This window comes from Phacochoerus africanus, chromosome 11 (genome assembly GCF_016906955.1).
Source record: "Phacochoerus africanus isolate WHEZ1 chromosome 11, ROS_Pafr_v1, whole genome shotgun sequence".
NCBI classification, from domain to species: Eukaryota; Metazoa; Chordata; class Mammalia; order Artiodactyla; family Suidae; genus Phacochoerus; species Phacochoerus africanus.
Window position 1 is genome coordinate 20,504,181 of NC_062554.1, and position 27,708 is coordinate 20,531,888.

Sequence of the window (27,708 nt, forward strand, 5' to 3'; positions counted from 1 at the left end):
CCCTTGCTCAGTGGGTTAACGATCCAGCGTTGCCATGAGCTGTGGTGTAGGTTGCAGACGCAGCTCGGATCCCGCGTTGCTGTGGCTCTGGCGTAGGCCGGTGGCTACAGCTCTGATTCGACCCCTAGCGTGGGAACCTCCATATGCCGCGGGAGTGGCCCAAGAAATGGCAAAAAGACAAAAAATAAAATAAATAAAAAAAAAAATTTTTTTTTTGCCCTTTTTTTCTTTTTAGGGCCACACCTGAGGCATATGGATGTTCCCAGCTAAGCGTCTAATCGGAGCTATAGCTGCCGGCCTACATCAAGAGCCACAGCCACAGCCACGCAGGATCCAGGCTGCGTCTGTGACCTACACCACAGCTTACGGCAATGCCAGATCCTTAACCCACTGAGCGGGGCCAGGGATCGAACCCGCATCCTTATGGGTGCTAGTCAGGTTCGCTAACCACTGAACCATGACGGGAACTCTGATTTTTTTTTTTTTTAAATATTGAGCTATATGAGCTCTTTGTATAATTTGGAAATCAATCCCTTGTCAGTTGCTTCGTTTGCAACTATTTTCTCCCATTCCATAGGTTATCTTTTTATTTTGTGTATGGTTTCCTTGTTGTGCAAAAGCTCATAAGTTTCATTAGGCCCCATTTGTTTATTTTTGTTTTTATTGACAGTCTGTCATTAATTGTTGTATTTAGACCATTGACTTTCAAAGTGATTATTGATACAGCTGGGTTAATGTCTATAATATTTGTTACTCTTTTCTCTTTGCTGTCTTTGTTCTTTGTTTTAATTTTTGTCTTCCACTCTTTTTCTGCCTTTTGTGTTTCTTTTTCTTTTTAGGGCTGCACACTCAGCATATGGAAGTTCCCAGGCTAGGGGTCAAATTTGAACTGACACCCTGCACCACAGCCACAGCAATGCCAGATCTGAGCTGTGTTTGTGACCTATACTGCAGCTCATGGCAATGCCAGCTCCTTTAACCCACTGACCAAGGCCAGGGATCAGATCCTCATCTTCATGGATACTGGTTGGTTCCTTAACCCACTGAGCCACAACGGCTTTTGCCTTTTGTGGTATTAACTGAATGTTTTATGTAGTTCTGTTTTCTCTCCTTTTTTTTTTTTTTGAATGGCTGCAACTGTGGCATATCCCAGACTAGGGGTCGAAGCAGAGCTACAGCTGCTAGCCTGAACCACAGCCACAGCAATGACAGATTTGAGCCACGTCTGCAACTTACAGTGCAGCTCACAGCAACACTGGATCCTTAACCCACTGAGCAAGGCCAGGGATTGAACCCACATCCTCATGGATACTAGTTGGATTTTCTTTTCTTTTCTTTTCTTTCTTTTTTTTTTTTTTTTTTTTGCTTTTTAGGGCTGCATCTGCAGCATATGGAGATTCCAAGGCTAGGGGTCCATTTGGAGCTGTAGCTGCTGGTCTACGCCACAGCCACAGCAATGCCAGATCTGAGCTGCATCTGCATCATACACCACACCTCACGGCAACGCTGGATCCTAAACCCACTGAACAAGGCCAGGAATTGAACCTGAAACTTCATGGTTCCTAGTTGAATTCGTTTTCCGCTGTGTCACAATGGGGACTCTGATACTAGTTGGATTCTTAACCCACTGAGCCACAATGGGAACTCAACTCCTTTCTTAATATATTAGTTATACTTCTGTTTTTTTACTTTTCTTTAGTGTTTGCCTTAGTTTTTACAATATACATTTACAGTGAATCCAAGTCCACTTTCAAATAATACTTTAATAATAATAATACTATATCCCTTCAAAGTGAGGGTATCTTATTCAAGGTAAGAGTATCTTATATCACAAAATAGTCCTAATTCCTTCCCCCTGTCCCTTACATCACTGTTGCCATTCACTTTGCTCATAAGCCTACATTACCATGTACTCCACCCCATGCAAGATATATACATAGGTATATATAATCAGATACATTGTTGCTTTTATTTTAAACAGATTCTTATCTGTTTGAACAACTGCAAATAAGAAAAATAAAATTTAAAATTTTACTTCACTTATTTCTTCTTTAATGCTCTACCTTTCTTTATGTAGATGAGTTTTCGACTCATTTTTCTTCTCTCTAGAGACGTTTAACATTTCTTGTAGAGCAGGTCTACTAGCAACAAATTCTCTCAATTTTGTTTTTCTGCTAAGGTCTTTATTTGTCCTTCACTTTTGAAGGATAATTTTATAGGGTACAGAATTCTAGATTGGTGTTTTTTTCCTCTATTAGTACTTTCAGTATATCACTCCACTGTCCTGTTTGCATGGTTCCTGAGCAAAAGTCAGATTAATTCTTATCTTTGTTCCTCTGCAGGTAAGGTGTGTTTTTCCTCTGGGTTCTTTCAGGATTTTTCTTTACCTATAATTTTCTGTAGTTTGAGTAAGATGTGCCTAGGTGTAGTTTTGTTTTGGCATTTATCCTGTTTGGTATTCTCTAAGCTTCCTGGGTCTGTGGTATAGTGTGTAACATTAATTTGGAAAAATTATCAGTTGTTATTGTTTCAAGTATTTCTTCTGTTCCTTTCTTTCTTTCTGTTATTCACATTACACATATTACACCATTTGTAATTATCTCACAGTCTTTGGGTATTTTTTTTGTCTTTGTTCTCTTTGCTTTTAAGTTTCTGGGGATTCTACTGATAGATCCTCTAGCAAAGAGATTCTTTCCTTGGCTGTGTTTATTCTACTAGTTAAAGGCATTCTTCCCATAATTTAATCCCATTAAAGGCATCCTTCATTTCTGTTGTAGTTGCTTTTCTTTATAGTTCTTTCTTAGGATTTCCATCTCTTTTGCTTACATGGCTCATCTGTTCTTACATGCTGTCTACTTTATTCATTAGAGCCCTTAGCATATTAATCACTATTGTCTTAACTTCCTGATCTGATAATTCCCACATGTCATCCCTGCCATGTCTGGTTCTGATGTTTGCTCTGTATTTTCAAATTGTATTTTTTGCCTCTTGTTATGCTTTGTAATTTTTTCTTGTTAGCCAGACATGATGTACCAGGTAAAAGGAATTACTATAAATAGGCCTTTTGTATTGTGATGGTGAGTTGTGGCAGGGAAGGGAGATGTTCTATAGTCCTCTGACTTGGTTTCAATCTCCAGTGAGCCTATGCCTGTGGACTGTGAACTTTACAAGTGTTTCTCAACCCCCTTCACCTCCACCCTTGGTGGGGCATGATGGTTAGAGTGTGCTGGACTTGGGTATTTCACTTCTTACATGTGGAATTCTAGAGCCATCTGGAGTTGGGTATTCTCCTACCCCAGGTGAGTTAGGCTCTCATAATACCCTAGCAGGTTAGGCTTTGGCTAACTAATTTCTCCTGAGGGCAGGTCTTGTTAAGTACAGAGTACTCTGGCTTATTTCAAAATGTTCCCTTTTACCTCCCCCTGCTTGGAAGCTCAAGAGGATTTTTCTCTGATATTGACTGTGAGAACCTAGTAGAGCTCCTGGAGGTAAAACTCACAAAGTGTGGGAGACCCCTTAAGACTTATATTCCTGGAACTCTTAACTCCCTGACTGTGCCTCCTATGTTTATCCTGTGCAGTCACAATGAGCCTCCTGCTATTTATCAGTTGTAGTTCAGGTTTTCCTTCCTGGTTCTTATTCCCTTAGAGGTTTCAATTTTGTGAGTTTGTGCTCTGTTAAGTTGTGATTTTATTTTATTTATTTATTTATTTATTTGCCTGCACCTCTGGCATGTGAAAGTTCTGGGCTAGGGGTCAAACCGTGCTGGAGCTGTGACTTGTGCCACAGTTGGGGCAGTGCTGGATCCTTAACCCACTGTGCCACAGGGGAAATTACAAGCTGTGTTTCTTTGTATCCAACTGCAGTCTCTCCAGTTTTAGCAGCAGTAGTGTGCAGCTTGACCCTACTTCTATTATGGATAATATTGGCTTTTCAGTTTGTTCAGCTTTTTACTAGTTTTAAGGACTGAGTGATCATTTCCAATCTCCTTACATGGAAACTGGGGGAAAAGAATTCATTTCTTAGAATTCCATTTTTATGTTTTGTATTTTTTTTTTAATTTCTCCAACTTTATTTTTTTTTAATTGTTATTTCCCCAATACAATTTTTTTTCTACTGTAGAGCATGGTGACCAGTTACACATACATGTACACATTCTGTTTTCTTACATTATCATGCTCCATCATAAGTGACTAGACATAGTTCCCAGTGCTACACAGCAGGATCTCACTGCTAATCCATTCCAAAGGCAATAGTTTGTATCTATTAACCCCAAGCTCCCAATCCACCCCACTCCCTCCTCCTCCCCGTTGGCAACCACAAGTCTATTCTCCAAGTTCATGATTTTCTTTTCGGTGGAAAGGTTCCTTTGTGCCATATATTAGATTCCAGATATAACTGATATCATAGGGTATTTGTCTTTTTCTTTCTGACTTACCTCACTCAGGATGAGAGTCTCTAGTTCCATCCATGTTGTTGCAAATGGTATTATTTCGATATTTTTTTATGGCCTAGTAGTATTCCATTGTGTATATATACCACATCTTCCTAACCCAATCATCTGTTGAAGAACATTTGGGTTGTTTCCATGTCTTGGCTATTGTGAATAGTGCTGCAATGAACATAGGGATGCATGTGTCTTTTTTAAGGAAGGTTTTGTCCGGATATATGCCCAAGAGTGAGATTGCTGGGTCATATGGTAGTTCTATATATGGATTTTAAGGTATCTCCATGGTGGGTGTACCAGCTTACATTCCTACCAACAGTGCAGGAGGGTTCCCTTTTCTCCATACCCTCTCCAGCGTTTGTTATTTGTGGACTTATTAATGATGGCCATTTTGACTGGTGTGAGGTCATAGCTCATGGTAGTTTTGATTTGTATTTCTCTAATAATCAGTAATGTTGAGCATTTTTTCATGTGCTTGTTGGCCCTCTGTATATCTTCTTTGGAGAAATGTCTATTCAGGTCTTTTGCTCATTTTTCCATTGGGTTGTTGGCTTTTTTGCTGTTGGGTTGTTTAAGTTGCTTGTATATTCTAGAGATTAAGCTCTTGTCAGTTGCATCATTTGAAACTATTTTCTCCCATTCTGTAAGTTGTCTTTTTGTTTTCTTTTTGGGTTTCCTTTGCTGTGTAAAAGCTTGTCAGTTTGATTAGGTCCTATTGGTTTATTTTTGCTCTTATTTCTGTTGCTTTGGGAGACTGACCTGAGAAAATGGTCATAAGGTTGATGTCAGAGAATGTTTTGTGTGTGTTCTCTTCCAGGAGTTTGATGGTGTCTTGTCTTACATTTAAGTCTTCCAGCCATTTTGAATTTATTTTCGTGCATGGTGTGAGGGTAGGTTCTAGTTTCATTGATTTGCATGCAGCTGTGCAGGTTTCCCAGCAAGACTTGCTGGAAAGACTGACTTTTTTCCATTTTATGTTGTTGCCTCCTTTATCAAAGATTAATTGACCATAGGTGTCTGGGTATGTTTTGTTTGTTTAAACTGCCCTCCCTCCTTCCTTTGTTTGTGCTTGCTCTACAAACTACATTTTATATATATATATATAATTCATTATGTATATAATGTATATATACATTATATATCTTTAAATTTATAGCTTCTTAGTATTAATATTATCACCTTGCTAAATGTAGAAATATGTTTAGGTCCATCTTAGAGGCTGCTTGCTATAGGATCTTTTTTTCCTTTTGTGTGTGTGTGTTTTTTTTTTTTTTTTTGCTGGTTACTCAGTTACTCTGGCATTAGGAATTCAATAGTCTATTCTTTCTCCAATGATTCGTAATGTTCCTTGTCATATGCAAGTTTTTTGTATGTGTGTGTGTGTATGTTGTGTTGATTTCTCATATTAGTCTAGGACTTATCTTTACAATTTTAGTTTCTGGAAAGTCAGACTTTTCCTCAAAGGTAAATATTGTTTAAATACCACAATAATACCAAAGTAAAATTGTGTTATTGATATTAAAAGGTATAACTTCTTAAAGCATTTAGAAGCTTCCTGGAAGTGAGGCAATAACTTGGATTTTGGTTTACTAGTTTTCTATTCTCTTTTTACGTTTGATGGTGAATTTTTTTTAAAGCTTTCTGCTTTTATTTTTTAAAAGTTGAGCTATTGCACTAGTGTTTTATTCATATACACTAGGTATTCATAGAAAATTTGTAGTTGTTTTATATTATGGCCTGTTCTAAATATTAACTTGAGTGGATTTGCTGTTTTGAAGACTTAATCAGAATTTTAAGTTTAGCTTCTTTGTAAGTGTTATCCCAGTGGCTGTTAAAGAAAATTGATCCTTTTTTTTTTTTCTTTTGGCTGCACTGCAGCCTATGGAGTTCCCAGGCCAGGAATCAGATCTGAGCCACAGCCATGACCTACCTAAGCCACAGCTGTGGCAATGCCAGATCCTTAACCCACTGTTCTCGGCCTGGGATTGAACATGTGTCCCAGTACTCCAAAGATGCCACCAATCCTGTTGTGCCACAGCAGGAACTCCAAATTAATCCTTATTTTTATGTGATTGTTTAGTAGTCAGACTTTTTGTTTTATGTGTTGATTTACTTATATTGTTTATTAGGTGTTGCAGATAATACCTGGAATTAGCTCCCTAGTTCTTTTTTTTTTTTTTTTTTTTTCTTTTTAGAGCTGCACCCGCAGCATATGGAGATTCCCAGGGTAGGGGTCAAATCAGAGCTGTAGCTGCTGACCTATAGCATAGGCACAGCAATGCCACATCTGAGCTACGTCTGTGACCTACACCTCAGCTCATGGCAACACGGGATCCTTAACCCACTGATCGATGCCAGGGATCATATCTGCATCCTCATGGATACTAGTCAGATTCATTTCCACTGAGCCATGATGGGGACTCTCTGAGTTCTTTTTTTGAGAGTTGTGTATGTCTGTGTACATCAGCCACAAGTACTGGTTTGGGATTCAACTAAAAACTTTATTATTTATTTATTTATTCTTTTAATGCTTTTTATTTTTTCCGTTATAGTTGGTTTACACTGTTCTGTCAATTTTCTACTGTATAGCAAAGTGACCCCGTCACACATACGTATGTACATTATTTTTCTCACATTATCTTCCATCATGTTCCATCATAAGTGACTAGATATAGTTCCCATTTCTGTACAGTACTAAAAACTTTAAAATTTAGTTTTATTGTATTGTTCAGAAGCTATCAACTTCTTTTTAAAAAGAAGATAAGAGTGCTTTACATTGTGTCTTATTTTAAGGAAGTCTTACCTTTGTTTATCTGGAATTTTGGAAAAGTTAGCTTAGTGGTCTTACTTTCTTTGAAAAAGTATATTTTTATTTACTACAAAATTTTATTAAGGTTTCATTAAATATCAAGGTTCCTTAATAGAGTATAAGTAATTTACAAAGGTTGAAGCTCTACGTCTTTAAAAATTATTACACCTGGTGTCCCAAACCCAGCACATTGTCTACAGCCATACCACCCTGAACACGCCCGATCTCATCCAAATGAAGCATATTAATATTATAGTTTTTACTTTAAGGAAGAGGAATTTATAATTATACTTTTAATTTACAAAGAAAATCAGTGATGTGTTGGTGGTTATACCCAGTAGGCAGCTTGAAATGTGAGGCTAGACTCAGGAGAAGCATGGTAGTTATAAAAATAAACTTGGAAATTTACTACTTACAGGTGATCATTGAAGCTATGGGTGAAGATTATAGTGTCAAAGCCCCAAATGGCAAGAGATCTGAGGTTAGAAGTTGGGGAAAATAGCAACATTTAAGGAATGAGTTTTCTATTGATCTTTTTCAGTTGATCAGTTGTTAGTTCATCCTTTTAAAAATAAATATCAGTAGTATATTAGAAAAAGTGGAAGAAACAGAATGTGAAGGATTATCAGTTTTTTTTTTTTTTCAAATTAGCAATAGTGGTAGTGCTAATTTTTAAATCTCTAAAGCTTTGTTTAATAATGAAATCTTTACTGAGATTATACATTTTGTACTCAGTTATATAATCAGTTTTTCTAAAAGCATTTCATGAGGTACAAATATACAATAAGGTTATATATACACATACACAAACATATGTATGATATACACACACAAGTGAAGATCTAACTATATTCATAAATATGTCTTGATATAATTGGTTTAAATTTATTTCCTCCAACTCCCCCCCACCTATTCATCCATTTATCCATCCATTTATTCCTCCATCCATCTTTCCCAGTTTCCCTCCCTTTACAGAGTTAAGCTTTCTTTGCCAGTTAGTTCCTGACACCTTGTAAGAGGGCAGCTTACTTAAATCTTAATCACATCACTGTGGGGTTCTGTGAAAGCTTTGAAGTTGTTTCCAGGGTTGCTTAAAAAATTTGTGCCACAAAGGACTGTGATCATAGTGACTCAGCAGGAAGCACTGGTTAACACCTAGTTTATCCTGAGCTGGGCAGTTAAGAACTAGTCTTCTCTTTCTTTTTCTAGGAAGTGCTTTGTTTGTGGTTCAGAAAGAAGTTGTTCTGATGGATTTTGTTTTGTAGAACTGCTTTGGATTTGCTTTGATATTTAGTATTAGTTTAGGTAAGTTAAAACTGCAGGGTGCTCAAACATGGACATTGACTAAAGTACCAAATATTACATATTTATTCTAAGTATGTTCATGGGTTGAGTTGTTAAATTACACTATTGTAGTTGTGAAACTGCTAAGCAAAATGAATCAACTATATAATATGTGAATGAAAAAATACCATGAGTTTGGTCTATACATTTTTGGTTTCTTCAAGTTTCAGTGTCATGTTGTGCTCATAGAAGAAACTGAAATTACCTTGCAGTCTTCTGAAAGTTTACTCTGTATTATCTACCAGGTATAAGAGAGTATGATTATAGACTCTTGCTCTGGATTGGAAGTTTATCTCATCCATTCCTATACCTCAAAGAAATATTTTTATACTCTTCTAAAACATTCTGACAGATGAAAGTCTATTATATCCTGAAAGATTTTCTGAGACGATTAAAATAGCATCTCTTGATAAACCATTGCAATGTTTAGGAACATTCACTTTGTTTTTCTTTCTTTTTTTTTAGGTTTTTATTTTTTCTGTTATAGTTGATTTGCATTATTCTGTCAATTTCTGCTGTACAACAGAGTGACCCATTCACATATATATTCATTCTTTTTCTCACATTATCCTCCATCATGTTCCATCACAAGTGACTGGATATAGTTCCCTATGCTATTTAGCTTCACTTAGTTTTTCTTTACTCTCCAGTTTCTCCTTATCCATAGACCGTGTCATATTTTATATGTATATAGAGAATACATAAATATTTAGAACTTAGAAGTTATACCATTCTTACTGTATTCCCTCTGACTTTAGTTATGTAATGTGTTACATACAGTGTCATTCAGAAGCGTAAGAAAGTTAGCTAAAGAATATGTACACTAAAGTCTTAAGAAAAAAAGCATTATTATTCATCTAATTAGCAAGTTGTTCATCTACTGTCATTAGAAGAGAATCCCTGGAATTTCAATAGAATGTGAGGATACCTTTTAATTGACTGAGATGTTAAGAAAATTTAATTTTTTAATGTCTTCCCATAGAAATAGTGATACTCTGATTACACAGACTTAGTCTTTACAGTAGGGGTTCTTAACACTTTTTTAGATGGTACCCCTTCCTGTGTACCCTCACTTATATTTTTCATGAAAGTTTAAGAGATTCACCCCCTTTACCACTTAAAAAATAAGCAGCAGCAGCAGCAGCAGTTTATCTATGGACTAAAGAAATACTCCACTAACTTTCGACTTCTTGTTCACTGAGCTTCACCAGTCTTCTAATCTAGTGATTCTCAGTGGAATGGGAATATTTATGTATCAGAGGTCTCTTGTGAAGTTTAAAAAGTTATTGTCCTCCTTGGCCCTAGCCCCTTCTCCTCATGCCTAGGCCACTTTTTGTTCTTATTGGTACCTCCCCCTTTCCCATCATTGTTATAACAGAGTTTTAATATATAACTTGGTTTCCAGAGAGGATTTACTCACTAGGAAGGGAGTGACTTGTTTGTCCTCAGACTTAGGTTAGATATAGTCAAGTGTTCAATAATAAAATGGTATTTAATTGACTTTTCAGTTTCCTGTGATACTGAACCCCTCTGGAGAAGTGATACAGTAAATCACTGTTTTGATATTCTAACCTACCAAGCTCACATTGGAATGGAGGTTGAAGGCACTGTACCAGGGAAATGTACCAAAAAGAGTCTGGCTCTTTATGTGGTATGTAGTCATGATATATAATCCAACATATCATGCCCTTTACAGATAATGTCCTCTTAGTATTGAGGCTGTTAGTTCTGGAATGGAATTTGGATAAAGCTGGGAAGGAGGTGATCTTCCTTATTATTTGGGAATATTAAATTGAAACTTGGGACCAGAATTCATCTCATAACGATACATCCTCTGTTTTTTCTCATTACTAAGAGTGTGTCAAGGCCTTATTCATCCTCAAAGCATGAAAGCCTGGTAGGACACCATATTAAACAAGTAATTGAATTTTAGAGTTGAAAGGTGACTTAGTGATAGAAAGATTTTCTGCTGTAGATGCAGTGCATTGGAAAGAACATGAAACTGGAGCCAGATGAACTTGCTTTTGCTGCTTTTATATTTTTAATAAAACCTCTTAACTTCTGATGCTTGGTTTTTTATAGAGCGAAGACAGAGTGAGGATAGCAGTATCTGTGTTATACTTCATAGAACTAGTGAGAAGATAAAATCTGATTTCAAAATATTAATTATACCTTCTAATTATTAAATGTTAGGCAAATGTAAGATAAATCTGCTTGCTAATAAATTAGTATAATTAATTGGCTCTCTCTCTGTTTAGTGGCTATCTTTTGTGATTATATTTCTATACAATATATCTGTAATGTGTTCCTTTTTATAAGGCTGGATTCCTCGTAACACATTGCTTAGTAATTCTACCATTTGTTTAGTGACTATTCGATGCCAGGGGCTGTTGCAGGTTTGTGAAAACATAAAGGTCAATAAGGTAATCTTTGCTCAGTGAAGGTAAAATTGTAGATGGAAGCTAGATGATTCTGGATAGCATCATGCATTAGTTCACTTCATAATGAAATGTGTTTTCAGGCACTACCACTGAAATTACATAAATGTTTTTATTTTGTAATGAAGAATATTATTTTTTTATTCATATATAACCAGCTGTTGGTATGAATAGGTATCACTTGAGAAGGATTTAGCTTTTCTGTGTATTTGTGACTCTTAGATGTTGCTATTACCCTAACTTTTTTGATAATAATTTTTTTTCCTTCTTTTTGGAGGTTCCCAGGCTAGGGGTTGAATCAGACCTGCAGCTGCTGGCCTACACCACAGCCACAGTAACGTAGGATCTGAACTGTGTCTGCAGCCTACTCCACAGCTCATGGCAATACTGGATCCTTAACCCTCTGAGTGAGGTCAGGGATAGAACCCACATCCTCATGGATACTAGCTGGGTTCATAACCTGCTGGGCCACAATGGGAACCCCCTGATATAATTTATTTAAAATAATAAGTAGTACTAGAACATCTTTGATGGGTTATTTGGTAGGAACTTGAAGCTCCTACTGTCGATCAGTGGGTTCAGAAACCAACTAGTATACATGAGGTTGTGGGTTCAATCCCTGGCCTCGCTCAGTGGGTTAAGGATCCAGCATTCAGGATCTGGCTGTAGCTGTGGTGTAGGCTTGCAGTTGCAGCTCCAGTTTGACCCCTAGCTCTGGGAACTTCCATATGCCACAGGTGCAGCCCTGAAAATATAAAAAGAAAGGAAGGGAGTTCCCATTGTGGCTCAGTGGTTAACAAATCTGACTAGGAACGATGAGGTTGCAGGTTCATTCCCTGGCCTTGCTCAGTGGGTTAAGGATCTGGCGTTGCTGTGAGCTGTGGTGTAGGTTGCAGACGCGGCTTGGATCCCGAGTTGCTGTGGCTGTGGCTGTGACTGTGGCCCGTGGCTACAGCTCCGATTCGACCCCTAGCCTGGGAACCTCCATATGCTGTGGCAGCAGCCCTAGAAATGGCAAAAAGACAAAAAAAAAAAAAAAAAAGGAAAAGAATTTGGTAGGAACTAATAAGATGGGTAAGAACAATTTCAATTTATATGTATAAATCATAGAAAAGAAGAGCTAAAAAGGACCTTATAGTGATTATCATCTTTTCAGTGATTTTGAAATTCTTTTTTGGAGGAGCAGTAGAGTTCTGCTGATTTACTCAGGTGCATTAATACTTGCTGAAGAGGGACATTGCTGGGGGTATGGCTCAGTGGGTATGTCTAGACCTCCTCCCTTTCTTTTTTTTTGTTTTTTAGGGCTGTACCCAAGGCATATGGAAGTTCCCAGACTAGGGATCAGAGCTACATCTGCTGGCTTACACCACAGCCACAGCAACAGGGGATCCGAGCCACGTCTGCGACCTACACAGTGGCTCACGGCAATGCCAGATAGCTGACCCACTGAGCAAGGCCAGGGATTGAACCTGCATCCTCAAGGAAACTAGTCAAATTTGTTTCTGCTGCACTACAATGGGAACTCCTAGACCTCTTCCCCTTTGAACCAGGCTAGGTCCAATGTTGTTTTCTATGTTGGTGATAAGTGTAAATTAAAAAAAAAAAGAATTTGGAGTTCCTGTCGTGGCTCAGCAGTTAACAAATCTGACTAGGAGCCATGGGGTTGCGGGTTCAATCCCTGGCTTTGCTCAGTGGGTTAAGGATCCGGCGTTGCCGTGAGCTGTGGTGTAGGTTGCGGATGTGACTCAGATCCCGCATTGCTGTGGCTCTGGCATAGGCTGGTGGCTACAGCTCCGACTGGACCCCTAGCCTGGGAACCTCCGTATGCCACAGGAACAGCCCGGGAAATGGCAAAGAGACAAAAAAAAAAAAAAAAAGAGAGAGAGAGAATTGAAGTTAACTGGAACCCTGATTTCCTAATGTCACTTCAACCTTGTTCAGTTATATCATACTGCCTCTGTGTGGCTTTAGTAATATTAAAAATCCCATTTATCCATTTTAAATTATGAACAGTCACAACTTTATATGACTGGATCTGACATCAAGAAGATTTAATATCAAGACCTGGCATGATATTTATTTGTTTTTTGTTTTTTGTCTTTTTGCTATTTCTTGGGCCGCTCCCGCGGCATATGGAGGTTCCCAGGCTAGGGGTCGAATCGGAGCTGTAGCCACCGGCCTACGCCAGAGCCACAGCAACGCGGGATCCGAGCCGCGTCTGCAACCTACACCACAGCTCACGGCAACGCCGGATCCTTAACCCACTGAGCAAGGGCAGGGACCGAACCCGCAACCTCATGGTTCCTAGTCGGATTCGTTAACCACTGCGCCACCACAGGAACTTCATGATATTTAAATGAAAGCGACTTGATGCTGGTATTTCTTTTTTCATACAGAGTAGCATTTTCTTTGAGTATTGAAAATGTTCATAATTGAAATTCAAATTTTAATAGTTATTATTTGAATTCTGCCCTTGAACTATTAAGACATTAAAGACTTCTTTCCTGGAGAATAGATGTGCTTCATTTATGGTGTCATATGCTGTATAACTTAAATAACGTGATTAAGGATTTAAAATTGTCCTTATCTTTGAGCTTCTAGGTCAATTCATATTAAGTAAGTTTAGTAAATATGCAGTTTTCCTATAATGTGACTGTTTAAAGAACTTTTTGTCCTTGGTCATTAGAAAGTTCACTTAGCGCTTGACTTTTCATTTAACAAGCAAGGTGATTTACTGTGATTTGTGATGACTTCTGAGGAACAGTTGCATTGTGTGTGAAACAGAGAGAAGATGCGATTTTAAAAAAAATAAATTTGCATTTAATTAAAATTTGTTTGGCCTTGATTTTTTGGCAAGTTGAATTTGTTATGATTCTTCATTAAATTTAGAATTCTCTAGCATAAACATACACTCATAGCAAATTGTATCTCTCCTCCTATTAATAAATATTGATGAAGCAATAGTAATTTTTAAATTGAGATGTAATTGACACATAATATTATATAAGTTTCCGGTGAACAATATAATGATTAGATATTGGTATATATTGCAAAATGATTACCGCAGTAAGTCTAGTTTACAATGACTAGGCAACATTAATTTTAAATAATTTTAATAATGACTATTCCTCGAATGTTTAGTGACTATCAAACAGAATAACTTATAGAGTCTGTTTACATCCATCTATTAGGGTACTAAAACTTATAGTTTAGCATAACCTACCCCTTTTTCACAACTCCTGATAATTACTTTGATAGATGTCTTTAAAACATGATAACATGATTATTAAGTCAAATTGATACTTAGTCTCACTCTGTCTCTTAAAATTATTTACAGGAGGGGGCTGCTCACAATTTATATGGCCAACTTGGTAAGTAATTCTTTTTTGCTTTTTTCTTGCTTTTGAGGTTTTTCCATTCACTTTTATACCTTTTTTTTGGAATCAAGTTCCCTTGAGAAAAAGGGGGGGGGGGAATAAAAAGAAAACCTACTAAAATTTGAGAATATTTTCTGCCCCTGTTTTAAAGGATAGAGTTAGATATTTAAAATAGCCTTGAGGCTGTCTGGTTTATTTCTGTGATATATGAGAGAATTGCACTTATTTCAAGAGGAAAATGATTCACTACCCCATGCCCTTCACGACTCTTCTCTTTTAAGCTTAGTTCTTCATCTTTGATAGGGTGTGTGTGTGTGTGTGTGTGTGTGTGTGTGTGTGTGTGTATATATATACACCTCTCTGTCTGAATCTTTAATTTCATTTCATACTCTGTTTCTATTGCTAACTTCTATGGGAAAAATGATTGAAGGATGAGCTTTTATGATGTCCATTTTCTTAGACATCATAATGGCATTGATTCTGTCCCCAAATACAGAGTATTTAATATAATTAAGTAGGCTTCTATATTTCTAAGTTCACAGAATTGAAATTAGTGTTCTCTAGCCTGATATTCTTTACTGTAGATTTGTAATCAAGGTTATGTGATTTTCATTGTCAAGTTCATATTTTAAAAACGTATTTGTATTAAAACCTTTTAAAGTCGTTTAATAGAATTGATAGGCAACATCGAAAAATTCAGCTAAGTAAGAGTAAATATTTATTTACCTAAGGTAGGGATTTGAATTCTGTAGCAAGAGAATATAGTTCAGAGTTTTATTGAGCAACTTACTTCAGTTGTAAAATATTTAATTTTTGCTCTGTACTTGCCATGTGTCAGTTACTGTGCTTCATGCTGGAAGGCAAGCTGAAGACCATCCTTGTGTTTATAGACTTTGCTGTCTAGTGGAAAAGTCACAGTTGAAACAATAATGTTTGAAAAGGACTGAAAGATGAATTATAGGGTGCTATGGAAACCATAATAGTAGCACCAAACTATTCTAGGTGCTGGTCTCCTTTCTTATTTTATAAAAAAACTTAACAATATTACATCTGCATACTAGAAAGGGTTTGAGTTTTTTTTTTTTTTTTTGTCTTTTTGCCATTTCTTGGGCCACTTCTGTGGCATATGGAGGTTCCCAGGCTAGGGGTCGAATCAGAGCTGTTGCTGCTGGCCTACACCAGAGCCACAGCAACGTGGGATCCGAGCCACGTCTGCAACCTACATCAGAGCTCACAGCAACGCCAGATCCTTAACCCACTGAGCAAGGCCAGGGATGCAACCCACAACCTCATGGTTCCTAGTCGGAATCGTTAACCACTGCACCACAACGGGAACTCTGGGTTTGAGTTTTAACGCATTTTTTTCTTGTAGTCATGCACATACTTTTCTATACTACTGCATGGTGATACTCTAATATCCAAATGCTGTATGTCTTTATACACTTATCTTTAAATTCTAAGTGTACTTCCACAAACATTTTTTGGTGTGTGTTGCCTGGTTTAGACTGTAAAATCATGGAGAGAAGATTCTTGATTTTGATTGATATAATCAATGTTGAAAGGTGCTCTGAAAATACTGTATTTTTTTAGATTAAATTTTTTATTTTGAAATAATGGTAGATTCATATGCAGTTGTAAGGAATAATAGTGACATCTCATATTCTCTTTACCCAGTTTTCCTCAATAGCATTATCTTATGAAGTATGGTGATATTAAAGAAAATCTATAGTAATATCAAAATTAGGATATTTACTATAGTCAAAATAGGGAACACTTTTTTCACAGGGATCCCATTTACTTCCATCTTACCCTTACCTCTCATCCCCCAATCTCTGGTATCTACTAAGTTACTCTTCATTTCTATAATTCTTTACTTTCTGTAGTCATTTCAAGAATGTTACATAAATAGAATTATATAGTACATACTATTTGACATTAGTTGTTTTCATGCAACATAATTTTCTGGAGATTCATTCAATTTGTTGGGCATATCAGCAGTCTATTCCTTTTCATTGCTGAGTAGTATTCCACGGTATGATGGCTGTACTAGTTCATTTAACTATTCACCCATTGAAGAACATCTGGCTTCTTTCCAGCTTTTGGCTGTTACAAATAAAGTTGGTGTAAATATTCATGTGCAGGGTTTTGTGTGAACATGAGTTTTTATTTCTGTGGGATAAATGCCCAGGACTGCTGTTAACAGGTCATATGTTAATTGAATGTTTAGTTTTTAAAGAAACTGTTAACCTGTTTTCTAGAGTGGCTGTACTATGTTTTTTTTTGTTTTTTTTTGTTTTTTGTGTTTTTTTGTCTTTTTCTAGGGCTGTACCTGTGGCATAAGGAGGTTCCCAGACTAGGGGTCTAATTGGAGCTATAGCCTCCGGCCTATGAGACAGTCACAGCAACATGGGATCCGAACTGCGTCTGTGACTTACACCATAGTTCACAGCAACGCCAGATCCTTAACCCACTGAGCAAGGCCAGGGATCGAACCCTCAACCTCATGGTTCCTAGTTGGATTCGTTAACCACTGAGCCACGACGGGAACTCCAGTACTATGTTGTTTTGATAGTGTTCCCAAACTGCAATAAACCTTTGAATCTCTAGCTCTTTCTAAATGGAGATTTGTGTGTGTGTGTGTGTGTGTGTTTGGGGAGGGAGGGGAGCAACATTTGTTAAGTATATTTGTACTTTTTATGTCCAGATTAACAAATTTTAAGTATTAGAAAAGTTTTTCAGAAAATGTAAAATATGGATTGGTCTTTTAACTTTATTTTTTTAAAATTTTTTTTTGTCTTTTTTTTTTGCTATTTCTTTGGGCCGCTCCCACGGCATATGGAGGTTCCCAGGCTAGGGGGTCGAATCGGAGCTGTAGCCACTGGCCTATGCCAGAGCCACAGCAACGCGGGATCCGAGCCGCCTCTGCAACCTACACCACAGCTCACGGCAACGCCGGATCGTTAACCCACTGAGCAAGGGCAGGGACCGAAGCCGCAACCTCATGGTTCCTAGTTGGATTCGTTAACCACTGCGCCACGACGGGAACTCCTGGTCTTTTAACTTTAATCAAAGAGTCTGTAATTTAGAAATTTGATGAAATCAAAGGCTTTTCACATGGATTTTGACTGTTAGGAAATGAATTTGTACATGATATATTCTGGATGCTAATGATAATCTTAGTATCTTCATCTTCCCTAATCTTCAGATTCCTTTCCTCTAAATAGAGCCTTTTATGTATACTATTGCTGTATAACTATTACTCTCATAAGTGGGTAGTGAGTACTGCATAGGTAAGAATTTAAATATTTTCAGGAACTGAATTTAGCCTTAAGAAATAATTTTGTTCTATAACTCAGTTTCATTGCTCAGACTAAGCTGAGATTGCTGGCTTATTTCAACATCAACAACAAAATTTGTAAATATTGGGATGTTTTTATTTTAAGAAAATTGCTTATTGTATTTAGGTATATGTTTCTAATTTGGAAAGTACAGAAAAACACGAAGAGGAAAGTAAAAATCACCTGTAATTTTACCATGTAGTAATTAACATTTTAGTGTCTATTTTTCATTCCCTTTCCTTTCCTCCAATGTACATACATAAATATACACACATAGATGCACCTTGACATTACACATTCTATACCTGTTAAAAATATTGGGGGCATATTGTTTTGTGACATCTTTTGGTACTAGGCTGTATAGATTTGATTGCTTGTGGTATTAAATAATCATTTTTTGGGTGGCACATACTTTTCACATACTTCTTGATTATATTTTCATTACAATAGGTTGGTTTTATACACATACACATGTATACACAGTTCCACCCAAAATGTTGGGAAACAATAAAATACTATTTGGTTAGTAATAGCATCATTTTATTAGTTTTGGCTGTGACAGTTACACATAGCAGAAAATTCTAAAGGCATTGCCAGGCCTTTGAATGAATACCTGCTAGAGAAATATGCAGAACTGGCTTCTTATTACCTTTGTCATCTTTGTCTTTATTTTTATCAGTGAACATTTATTGAGTGCAAAGCCCTTGGCTAGGTGTCTGGACACAAATAAGAGCCTTTATTCTGTCCATGAAATTAATTTAGTTGAAAGAATAAGGTGTATCTAGATCTGGATTTAAAATGAATGGGTAATAAATAGTCCATGATAGTATATTTATGTCAAATATGTGGTTAGATAGTACAGTATTTAGAACTTTAGAAAAGGGAGTTATCTTTGGGCTGGGGAGATCAGAGAAGTTTTTATGAATTACATGGGAATGGTAGCTCCATCTTAGAGGTGTGTCACTAGTGATGATGGACAAAATTCGTGCCTTTCCAAGGATGGCCAAGTTGGAGCCAAGGTTTAGGAATGAAAAAAAAAAAAAAAAAGCATTTGTTGAATATCTACTCTGTTAGACACTGTTGATGAAATTGGGATTATCAAAACAGAGTCCTTGCTTCTGAGGACCTTATATTTTACTGGGGAGAGAGATACTTAAATTGGTGGAAGATAACTGTATCTCTGTTTTTCAGTGTTGATAGTTGTCTCAAAACAGAAAACAGTACAGTGTTTATACTACATAATTGTGAATACAAATTTTGCTAGTTTTGTTTATGTTAGTGTTGGAGGAAGCATGTGAAGAGCTGTATGCTCTAAATAAGGGACTTTGCTATTAGTGCTTGTATTATTATAAGAAGATCCTCCCTTGGCCACTCTTATTATTTGTGGTATCTGTCAGTAAGCACCGGTAAGTCTTAGTTATCAGAACTAAGTAATTTATAGCCTTAGTGATTAATTAGCAGTTTTAAACATTGCAAAGTCTTACAATTTAACACAATTTAATTGATTGTAAAAATGTCACTGCTTTCTTATTATACGTTAGCAGATTTTGCAAGGAAAAGAGTACAATTTTTAAAATTGTACCGTCATTTTTAGATTTTTATAATTGATAGGGAATTAGTTGTTAAAGGGCAAACTGTATAAAAGTTTTCCAGAAAAGGTATGAAATAGAGAATTAAAGATTTTCTCTGGCTTCTGCTCAAGATCTGGTTATAAAATGATGGAAATGCTTTCCTGGGGCTAATATGCCAGAACCAATTACCCACAAGAACAGCAGCTGCTAGGATTCAACTTTGCCATAGTTTGATTTAAAAGAGAACATGTTAAAGTTTGCATTTACATGATTTCCCTTTATTTTGTTTTCTGTTACAGTAACTGAGGATTCCAGTCTTTCAAAATTCATCATATGCTAACAGTTATTTAGGATGTGATGTTAAGTGTAGTTCATTTCTGTTTAGTTTAATTATGATTTATGACATTTAAAAATCTAGTCTTTTTGAAATCTTTGCAGTTTCCTTCATGCCACCAAGCATTCAACAATGCATGCGTCTTAAAATTGTAAACATTATCTAGCAGGCGTGTCTCTAGCGTTTATTTTTTAATTTTAAACATGCAGTGTCTTTGATTAAAACATCTGTATTTGATTTTTCAAATCATAAGGTTTGAAAATGTTGATTCATATGTTTGCTTGTAAGGCCACTTCAATTTAATTAGATTCAGCAGGTATTTATTATATATCAGCTGTGCTAGGCACATGAGGATGCAAAAGAAATACAAAATGAATTGTGAACTAGTTGGAGAAATTTGATAGATGAACTTGAAAAAAAATAAGCCAAATGTATTAAATTCAAAAAACAATTATAAATACTCTCAAATTGTTTTCTCCTAAGCCTTCCTTTTGCAGTAAGTGACATTTAGGAGTTTTAACCCTTTTGTTCCAATACATCAGGGATCTTACTCTACTTAGAAAATATACTATGGATCTTACAGTGCCTCATTACCAAGTCATAATCAGAGTCTGAGCCCTGACATCTCTTGCCCGAGCTGTCTGAAGAGCCTAACTGGTTTATATCTCCCTATTCTTGTCCTCTCAGATAGTCTGTTTTTCACACAGTGGTCAGAGTCATTGGAAATGCAACTTAGAGCTTGTCCATCTTCTGCTTAAAATTTCTGGAAAACTCTCCCTGCTTGTCATTGCATCCCAGATATAATTCAAAGGCCTCACAAAGCCGCTACCTCTTTGAGTTCATCTATTCTTTCTTCTCATTCTTGACAATGGATTTCTTTTTGTCTGTGCAATACTTGAAGCTTGTTACTCCTTTATAGCCTCAACATTTGCATTTCTGTTTGCTTGGAAATCTATTCCCCCAGGTTTTTTTGTTGGCTGGCATTTTCTCCTTATATAGTTCTTAATTCCCTGTCATATCCTGAGAGAACGCCTTACTATCTCCTGAAAGCAGCTTCCCCTCACCTTTCTAACTGCTTATTTTTCATGGCACTTATATGTAAATTTAAATTTAAATTACAATTTTCTTATTTGTTGTCTGTCTTCCCTCACAGTATATAAGCTGCTTAAGGTCAAGGACTCTTGCTTGTTCATGACATATCCCTAGTACCTGCAGAGAGTGTATTGAATAGAATATATGCTGAATGAGTAATTATTGAATGAATGGAGATTGGGAGCAAATAGTTTGGAAGATGGCAAAGATGAGAATGACTGTTCTGTTCTAGGTTGCTGAATAGAATACCTATTCTTTGTTCCTTGTCCTCTTCCATTAGCCTTGAGACCCAAGTTCTTTAAGGAACCAAATGACCTTATTTTCCCAGAAGAAGGTTAACAGTAGATTCCTTTGTTGTAAACTTTCTTACAGATATCAGAATTAGGGATGATAGTCTTCTCTCTGTTCTTACTCTCATTCTTTCAATCACATTGAGGAATGCGTTTCTGGTACCCAGTGTAACATTCGGCAGTGTTGAGCTCTTATCTTTGTTTTGTAGAAGCTGAGATACTTTGCTCTCCAAGATGAACATGTTCCTTAAAGTTGTCATGGTCCGTTTGATCACAAAGGCAAACATAGAGGGGGGATTTGTGAGAATGAACAGAGGATTATTGAGACTCTTATTTTCTTTTGTTGTATAATTTAATACTGGGTTTTGAAGATCTTTCCGTATTGTTGTATTTACTTTGAACTTGACACCAGGTTTTCAAGACTTATATGTACTTATATGTTGCCTTTATGTACTTTAAGTATATAAAGTTGCTTCTTACTGCTTCATAGTGTCCTAGAATATCCATCCCCTGTGTATGCTTGATAATAACTTTATTGAGATATTACAGGACTTCCCATGTGGCTCACAACACACCTACTCGGCGTTGCTTCTACAGTGGCTGTGGCTCAACCCCTAGCCTGGGAACTTCCATATGCCGCAGGTGTGGCCATTTGTTTAAAAAACAAAACAAAACAAAATAACTTTATTGAGATATTACATACCATAAAATTTACTCCTTTGAAGTTAACATTCCAGTGATTTTTAGTACATTCACAGAGTTGTGCAACCATTACTACTGTGTGATTTGTGTACTACATTTTACTTGTTAGTTCTTCCAGCAGTGGAAATCCAGACTGCTTCCAGCTCCTCAATATCACAATCAATATAGTGATAGACATCTTTGTACATGACTTTGTACATGTGAATTTCTCTGGGTGTGCGTGGATAAAAGCTAAGAAGATGGATTTTTAAATCATATAATTTCTGGTAAAAGGACAGAATGGCTTGGAATGTGAGAAAATATTATTCTAGTAGTTCATTTGGAGGTAGATTTCTTGATACTTTGGGAGGTAGTTTTGTCTTATGCTTCTTTATCCTGTGTTTATATTTGAATAATTGGATTACTTATCCTAGGAATTTTATAGAGTTGAGGTTGATTTTGAAACTAGTAGGTACTTTGCTATAAGTGACCTGAAGGACTACTATAGGGTTAATGAGGCCAAAGGAAAAAAGGGTGCAGATTTTCTTTGAGCATTAGTTTTTATCATAACCAGTCTTTATACACCTTATTTTCTCTGCCTTGTAGAGATAACATAGAATGTATAAAAAAAAATTGAGGAGTTCCCGTCGTGGCGCAGTGGTTAACGAATCCGACTAGGAACCATGAGGTTGCGGCTTCGGTCCCTGCCCTTGCTCAGTGGGTTAAGGATCCGGCGTTGCCGTGAGCTGTGGTGTAGGTTGCAGAGGCGGCTCGGATCCCGCGTTGCTGTGGCTCTGGCGTAGGCCGGTGGCTACAGCTCCGATTCGACCCCCTAGCCTGGGAACCTCCATATGCTGTGGGAGTGGCCCAAAGAAATAGCAAAAAGACAAAAAAAAAAAAAAATTGAGCTGTTAGCTGTGGCATAAGCCAGCAGCTACAGCTCCTATTTGACCCATAGCCTGGGAACCTCCATATGCCGCAGATGTGGCCCTAAAAGACAAAAAAAGAGAAGATGTGATATACACACACACACACACACACACACACACACAATGGAATACTACTCAGCCATAAAAAATGAAATAATGCCATTTGCAGCAACATGGACGGAACTAGAGATTCTCATACTAAGTGAAGTAAGTCAGGGAGAGAAAGGTAAATACCATATGATATCACTTACATCCGAAATCTAATATACAGCACAAATGAACCTTTCCACAGAAAAGAAAATTTGGACTTGGAAAACGGAGTTGTGGTTGCCAAGGTGGGGGGAGAGAGGGAAGGGAGTGGGATAGACTTGGGATCTGGGGTTAATAGATGCAAACTATTGCATTTGGAGTGGATAAGCAATGAGATCCTGCTGTATAGCAGTGGGAACTATATCCAGTCATTTTTGATGGAACATGATGGAGGATAATGTGAGAAAAAGAATGTGTGTGTGTGTGTGTGTGTGTGTGTGTGTGTGTGTGAGAGAGAGAGAGAGAGAGAGAGAGAGAGAGAGAGAGAGAGAGAGAGGGAGAGGGAGAGGGAGAGGGAGAGGGAGAGGGAGAGAGAGAGAGAGAGACTGGGTCACTTTGCTGTAAAGTAGAAAATTGAGGAGTTCCTGTCGTGACGCAAGTGGTTAACGAACCCGACTAGGAACCATGAGGTTGCTGGTTCAATCCCTGGCCTTGCTCAATGGGTTAACGATCCGGCGTTGCCATGAGCTGTGGTGTAGGTTGCAGACTCGGCTCAGATCCAGCATTGCTGTGGCTCTGGCGTAGGCTGGTGGCTACAGCTCCGATTCAGTCCCTAGCCTGGGAACCTCCATATGCAGTGAGAGCGGCCCAAGAAAATGGCAAAAAGACAAAAAAAAAAAAATTGACAGACCACTAAACCAACTATAATGGAAAAAATAAAAATCACTAAAAAAAAAATTGAAAGAGACAGATGTAGAAGAAAATCATTTAAAAAGAAGCAGATGTAGGAGTTCCCATCGTAGTGCAGTGGAAATGAATCCGACTAGTAACCATGAGTTTGCAGGTTTGATCCCTGGCCTCACTCAGTGGGTATAGGATCCGATGTTGCCGTGAGCTGTGGTGTAGGTCACAGACGCAGCTTGGATCCTGTATTGCTGTGGCTGTGATGTATGCTGGCACCTATGGCCCTGGTTTGACACCTTCCCTGGGAATGTCCATATGCCGTGGTTCAGCCCTAAAAAGCCAAAAAAATAAAGTAAAAAATAAAAAAAAGCAGATGTGAAGAAGGAGAATTTTACAAAGGAATATAAGTAAAAGAGACGAAGGAAACCCTGAGAAGAGAATGCAAAATAAAAACAAATCATAATAAACATGTGGCTTTTGTTGACACCTGAAGGGGTATATGGCTCCTTTTTACTGCTTGGTATGAGTGGTCTTTTCTGACACCACTGGGTAGAGAAACAGAGGCCTAGTGAGGATGAAGGTCTCAACTCTCTACTTGGTTTCCCCTGGCTCCTCCCCTTCGGGGGTGTTGGAGTGCTTTGTTATGGCCTTGTGAGGGTGGAAGTCTAAGCTCTCCACTTAGTCATTGCTAGTGGGGGTTGGGCCAGAGTTTTTTCCCGTGTTATTTGGCTAGTTGAGTGGTCATTATCTAAACACTTCTGTTTTGATAGTCTTCCCTTTTTCTGGTCCTTTAGGAAGACAGAGCGGGTTTTTGTCTTTGCTTATTAGCATTTATGACTTGCAGACTTCTTCAGCTCCAAGACTGGGGTATGCAAAGCAAAAAGAAAACCTACATACTTACCACCATATCCTTCTTTGGATCACAAGGTCTCTAGATGGTCTGCCTTCTTATTTCCACCTTTCAGTCTTTAAATGTTTGTTTTCTATATGGTGTCCAGAGTTTTTAGTTGTAAATAATGGGAAGAATAGGGAAAATATATATACATCTTCACAGAAGCAGAAGTCCTTCTTTGTATGTAATTTTTTTTTAATGGTAATCAGAAATAATCAAGTACATAGTGAAACAAGTGTCAAGATCAAGATCTGGCAGAAGTAATAATTGGAGTTCCCGTCATGGTGCAGTGGTTAACGAATCTGACTAGGAACCATGAGGTTGCGGGTTCGATCCCTGGCCTTGCTCAGTGGGTTAACGATCCGGCGTTGCCGTGAGCTGTGGTGTAGGTTGCAGAGGCGGCTCGGATCCCGCGTTGCTGTGGCTCTGGCGTAGGCTGGCAGCTACAGCTCCGATTCGACCCCTAGCCTGGGAACCTCCATATGCTGCGGGAGCGGCCCAAGAAATGGCAAAAAGACAAAATAAAAAAAAAAGTAATAATTAACAGAGACAAACCTACAGAGAATAGGTGTATCAGGTTATCTGAAAATGAAAAAAACAAGTGTATTTAAATGTTCAATATAGAGTTCCTGCTGTGGTGCACTGGGTTAAGAATCTGACTGTAGTGTCTTGGGTCACTGTGGAGGTGCAGGTTTGCTCCCTGGCCCCATGTGGTGGGTTAAGGATCTGGTGTTGACACAGCTGTGGTGTAGGTCACAGCTGTGGCTTAGATTCACTCCCTGGCCTGGAAACTTACATATGCCACAGATACAGCCATGAAATAAATAAATAAATATTTAACATAAAAGATGACTTTTTTTTTTCATCTTTTTAGGGCCACACCCATGGCATATGGAAGTTCTCAAGGTAGGGGTTGAATTGGAGCTGCAGCCGCCAGCCTATGCCACAGCCACAGCAGCAGGGATCTTAGTTGAGTCTGCAACCTACACCATAGCCCATGGCAATGCTGTATGCTTAACCCACTCAGTGAGGCCCAGGGATCAAACCTGCGACTTCATGGATCCTAGTTGGTTTAGTTACTGCTGAGCCATGACGGGAACTCTAAAAGATGACTGCTGATTCAGGCTAAGTTAGAATAACAGGGAACAGATTTGCTCTTCTGTCTGACACTACAAAAATCCAGACAAAATAAATGAAATGACCGTTTTCAAGACATTGTACCTTAAGCAGTGAAAGACAATGATCCCTGAAAAATTATATGCTGGTGAAATGAGCCCTGTAATTGCTTGGTTGGAGAGCATTGCTGGGCCATGGAGCAGGGATGTGGAACTGAGACAGAGCCTGGGTGTATCCCACAGTTGACAGGGCATACCTAGGAGTCTGAGGAGACAAGGTGGTTAGAGTTTGCATGAAGTAGAGGAGAAAGATAGGGAGCTCCAGAGTACAGAGAGTACAGAAGATCCCAGTGAGTGCTCAGTTCAGTTCTGATTGGTACATGCTTATGAAGAATCTACCTGAGGCTGGGGAAGGGACCAGTCAAACTGATTAGAGGGAAAAATCCTCTGCACTCATGCAGGGCTAGGAATAATTGTTATTCCCACCATTGCAAGTAGGCAATTTTCTGATTCATGGGCAGTGGGAAGACTACATAAGTAGGATTTTACCTCAGTGCAGGGCAAAAGTTAGTCCTACACTAAACATTGCTCTGGCCCCAAATTAAAAAAAAAAAAAAAAAAAGGCAAGGCACGAAAGGATTTTCATCCCTAAATAAACCTCAGCTAAATAAAATTTATGGGAGTACAGAAATGTACAGCACCCAACAAGGTAAAATTTACAATGTCTGGCATACAATAAAAATTTACTAGCCATGAAAAGGATCAGAAAAATATGACCCATAATGATGAGAAAAATCAGTCATTTGAAATCAACTCAGAAGTCCTGCCAATGATAGAATTAGTAGACAAAAACATCAAAACAGTAAGATTACTGTATTCCAAATACTCAAAGAGCTAGGGGAAATATTGAGAATGTTAAGCAGAGATATGGAAGATATTTAAAAAAGCAAAAATGAACTTCTAGAGGTGAAAACTACAAAATCTGAAATAAAAAATACACAGGATGGGATTAATGGCATGTCAGACCTTGGAGAAGAAAAGATTAGTGAACCTAAAAGCATAGCAATAGAAACTATCCGAGATAAAACATGAAGGGAAAGTAAAAAATATGAACAGAGGAGTTCCCATTGTGGCTCGGAGGGTTAAGAACCTGACTAGTATACATGAGGATGCAGGTTTGATCCCTGGCCTCACTCAGTGGGTTAAGGATCCAGCATTGCTGTGAGCTGTGGTGTAGATCACAGATGAGGCTCAGATCCCCTGTTGTTGTGGTTGTGGCATAGGATGGTAGCTGTAGCTCTGATTCGACCCCTAGCCTGGGAACTTCCATACACTGCAAGTGTAGCCCTAAAAAGCAAAAAAAAAAAAACAAAAAAAAAAAACCCAAAAAACAAAAAAAAACAAAAAACAAAAAAACCCCCCAAACCATAAAACACTCAAAACTATATATATAAACAGAATATTCTAGAATATTAGTAACCTAATAGTACAACCTGAATTGGCCTAATATGCATACAGTTGAAGTCGCTAAAAGAAGAGAGGGAGAGAGGGAGATAGAGTGTGTCAGGAAAAACATTTAAAGCATTTGGAGAAATAATGGCTAAAAATGTCCCCAAATTGATGAAAACTTTAAACACTCTTAGCTAAGAACTTAAATGAAGCTCAAGCATGAGGAATGTGAAAGAAATTAATTGTATAATGGTCAGTTAAACCAGTCATGGAGAGAATCTTAGAAGCGGCGAGAGAAAAGAGAAACACTTTATAAAAAGTAGAGAGTAGTAAAGACAGCAGATTTCTCATTGGGAACAACACATATCAGAACAGAACATCTTTAAAGTACTAAATGAAAGTAATTGTCAATGTAGAATTGTATACCCAGCAAAATATCTTTAAAAAATAAAAGCAAAATAAAGACTCAGACATATATGTTTGAAGAATTCAGCAGCAGCACACCTGTACTAGAGGAAACATTGAAGTTTGTCAAGAGGTTTTCAGGAAAATAATAGTAGTGGGAAATCTAGGTCTACATAAAGAAATGAAGAGCTCTGAAAATGGTAACTACCTGGGTAGATATAAAAGACACTTTCCTTATAGATACTCCTTTAAAAGTATAATTGA

At 37.7% G+C, this 27,708-nt stretch overlaps 1 protein-coding gene across 7 annotated transcripts in view; it reads left to right on the top strand.

Annotated features, from left to right (window-relative positions):
• TMEM135 (transmembrane protein 135) overlaps positions 1-27,708 on the top strand; it is a 304,239-nt gene that overhangs the window by 100,375 nt on the left and 176,156 nt on the right. For all 7 annotated transcript variants that reach the window (XM_047754420.1, XM_047754421.1, XM_047754422.1 and 4 more), the window contains one exon: positions 14,376-14,409. In XM_047754420.1, the coding sequence (XP_047610376.1) occupies positions 14,376-14,409 (34 nt within the window). The remainder of the gene's footprint in view (positions 1-14,375; positions 14,410-27,708) is intronic.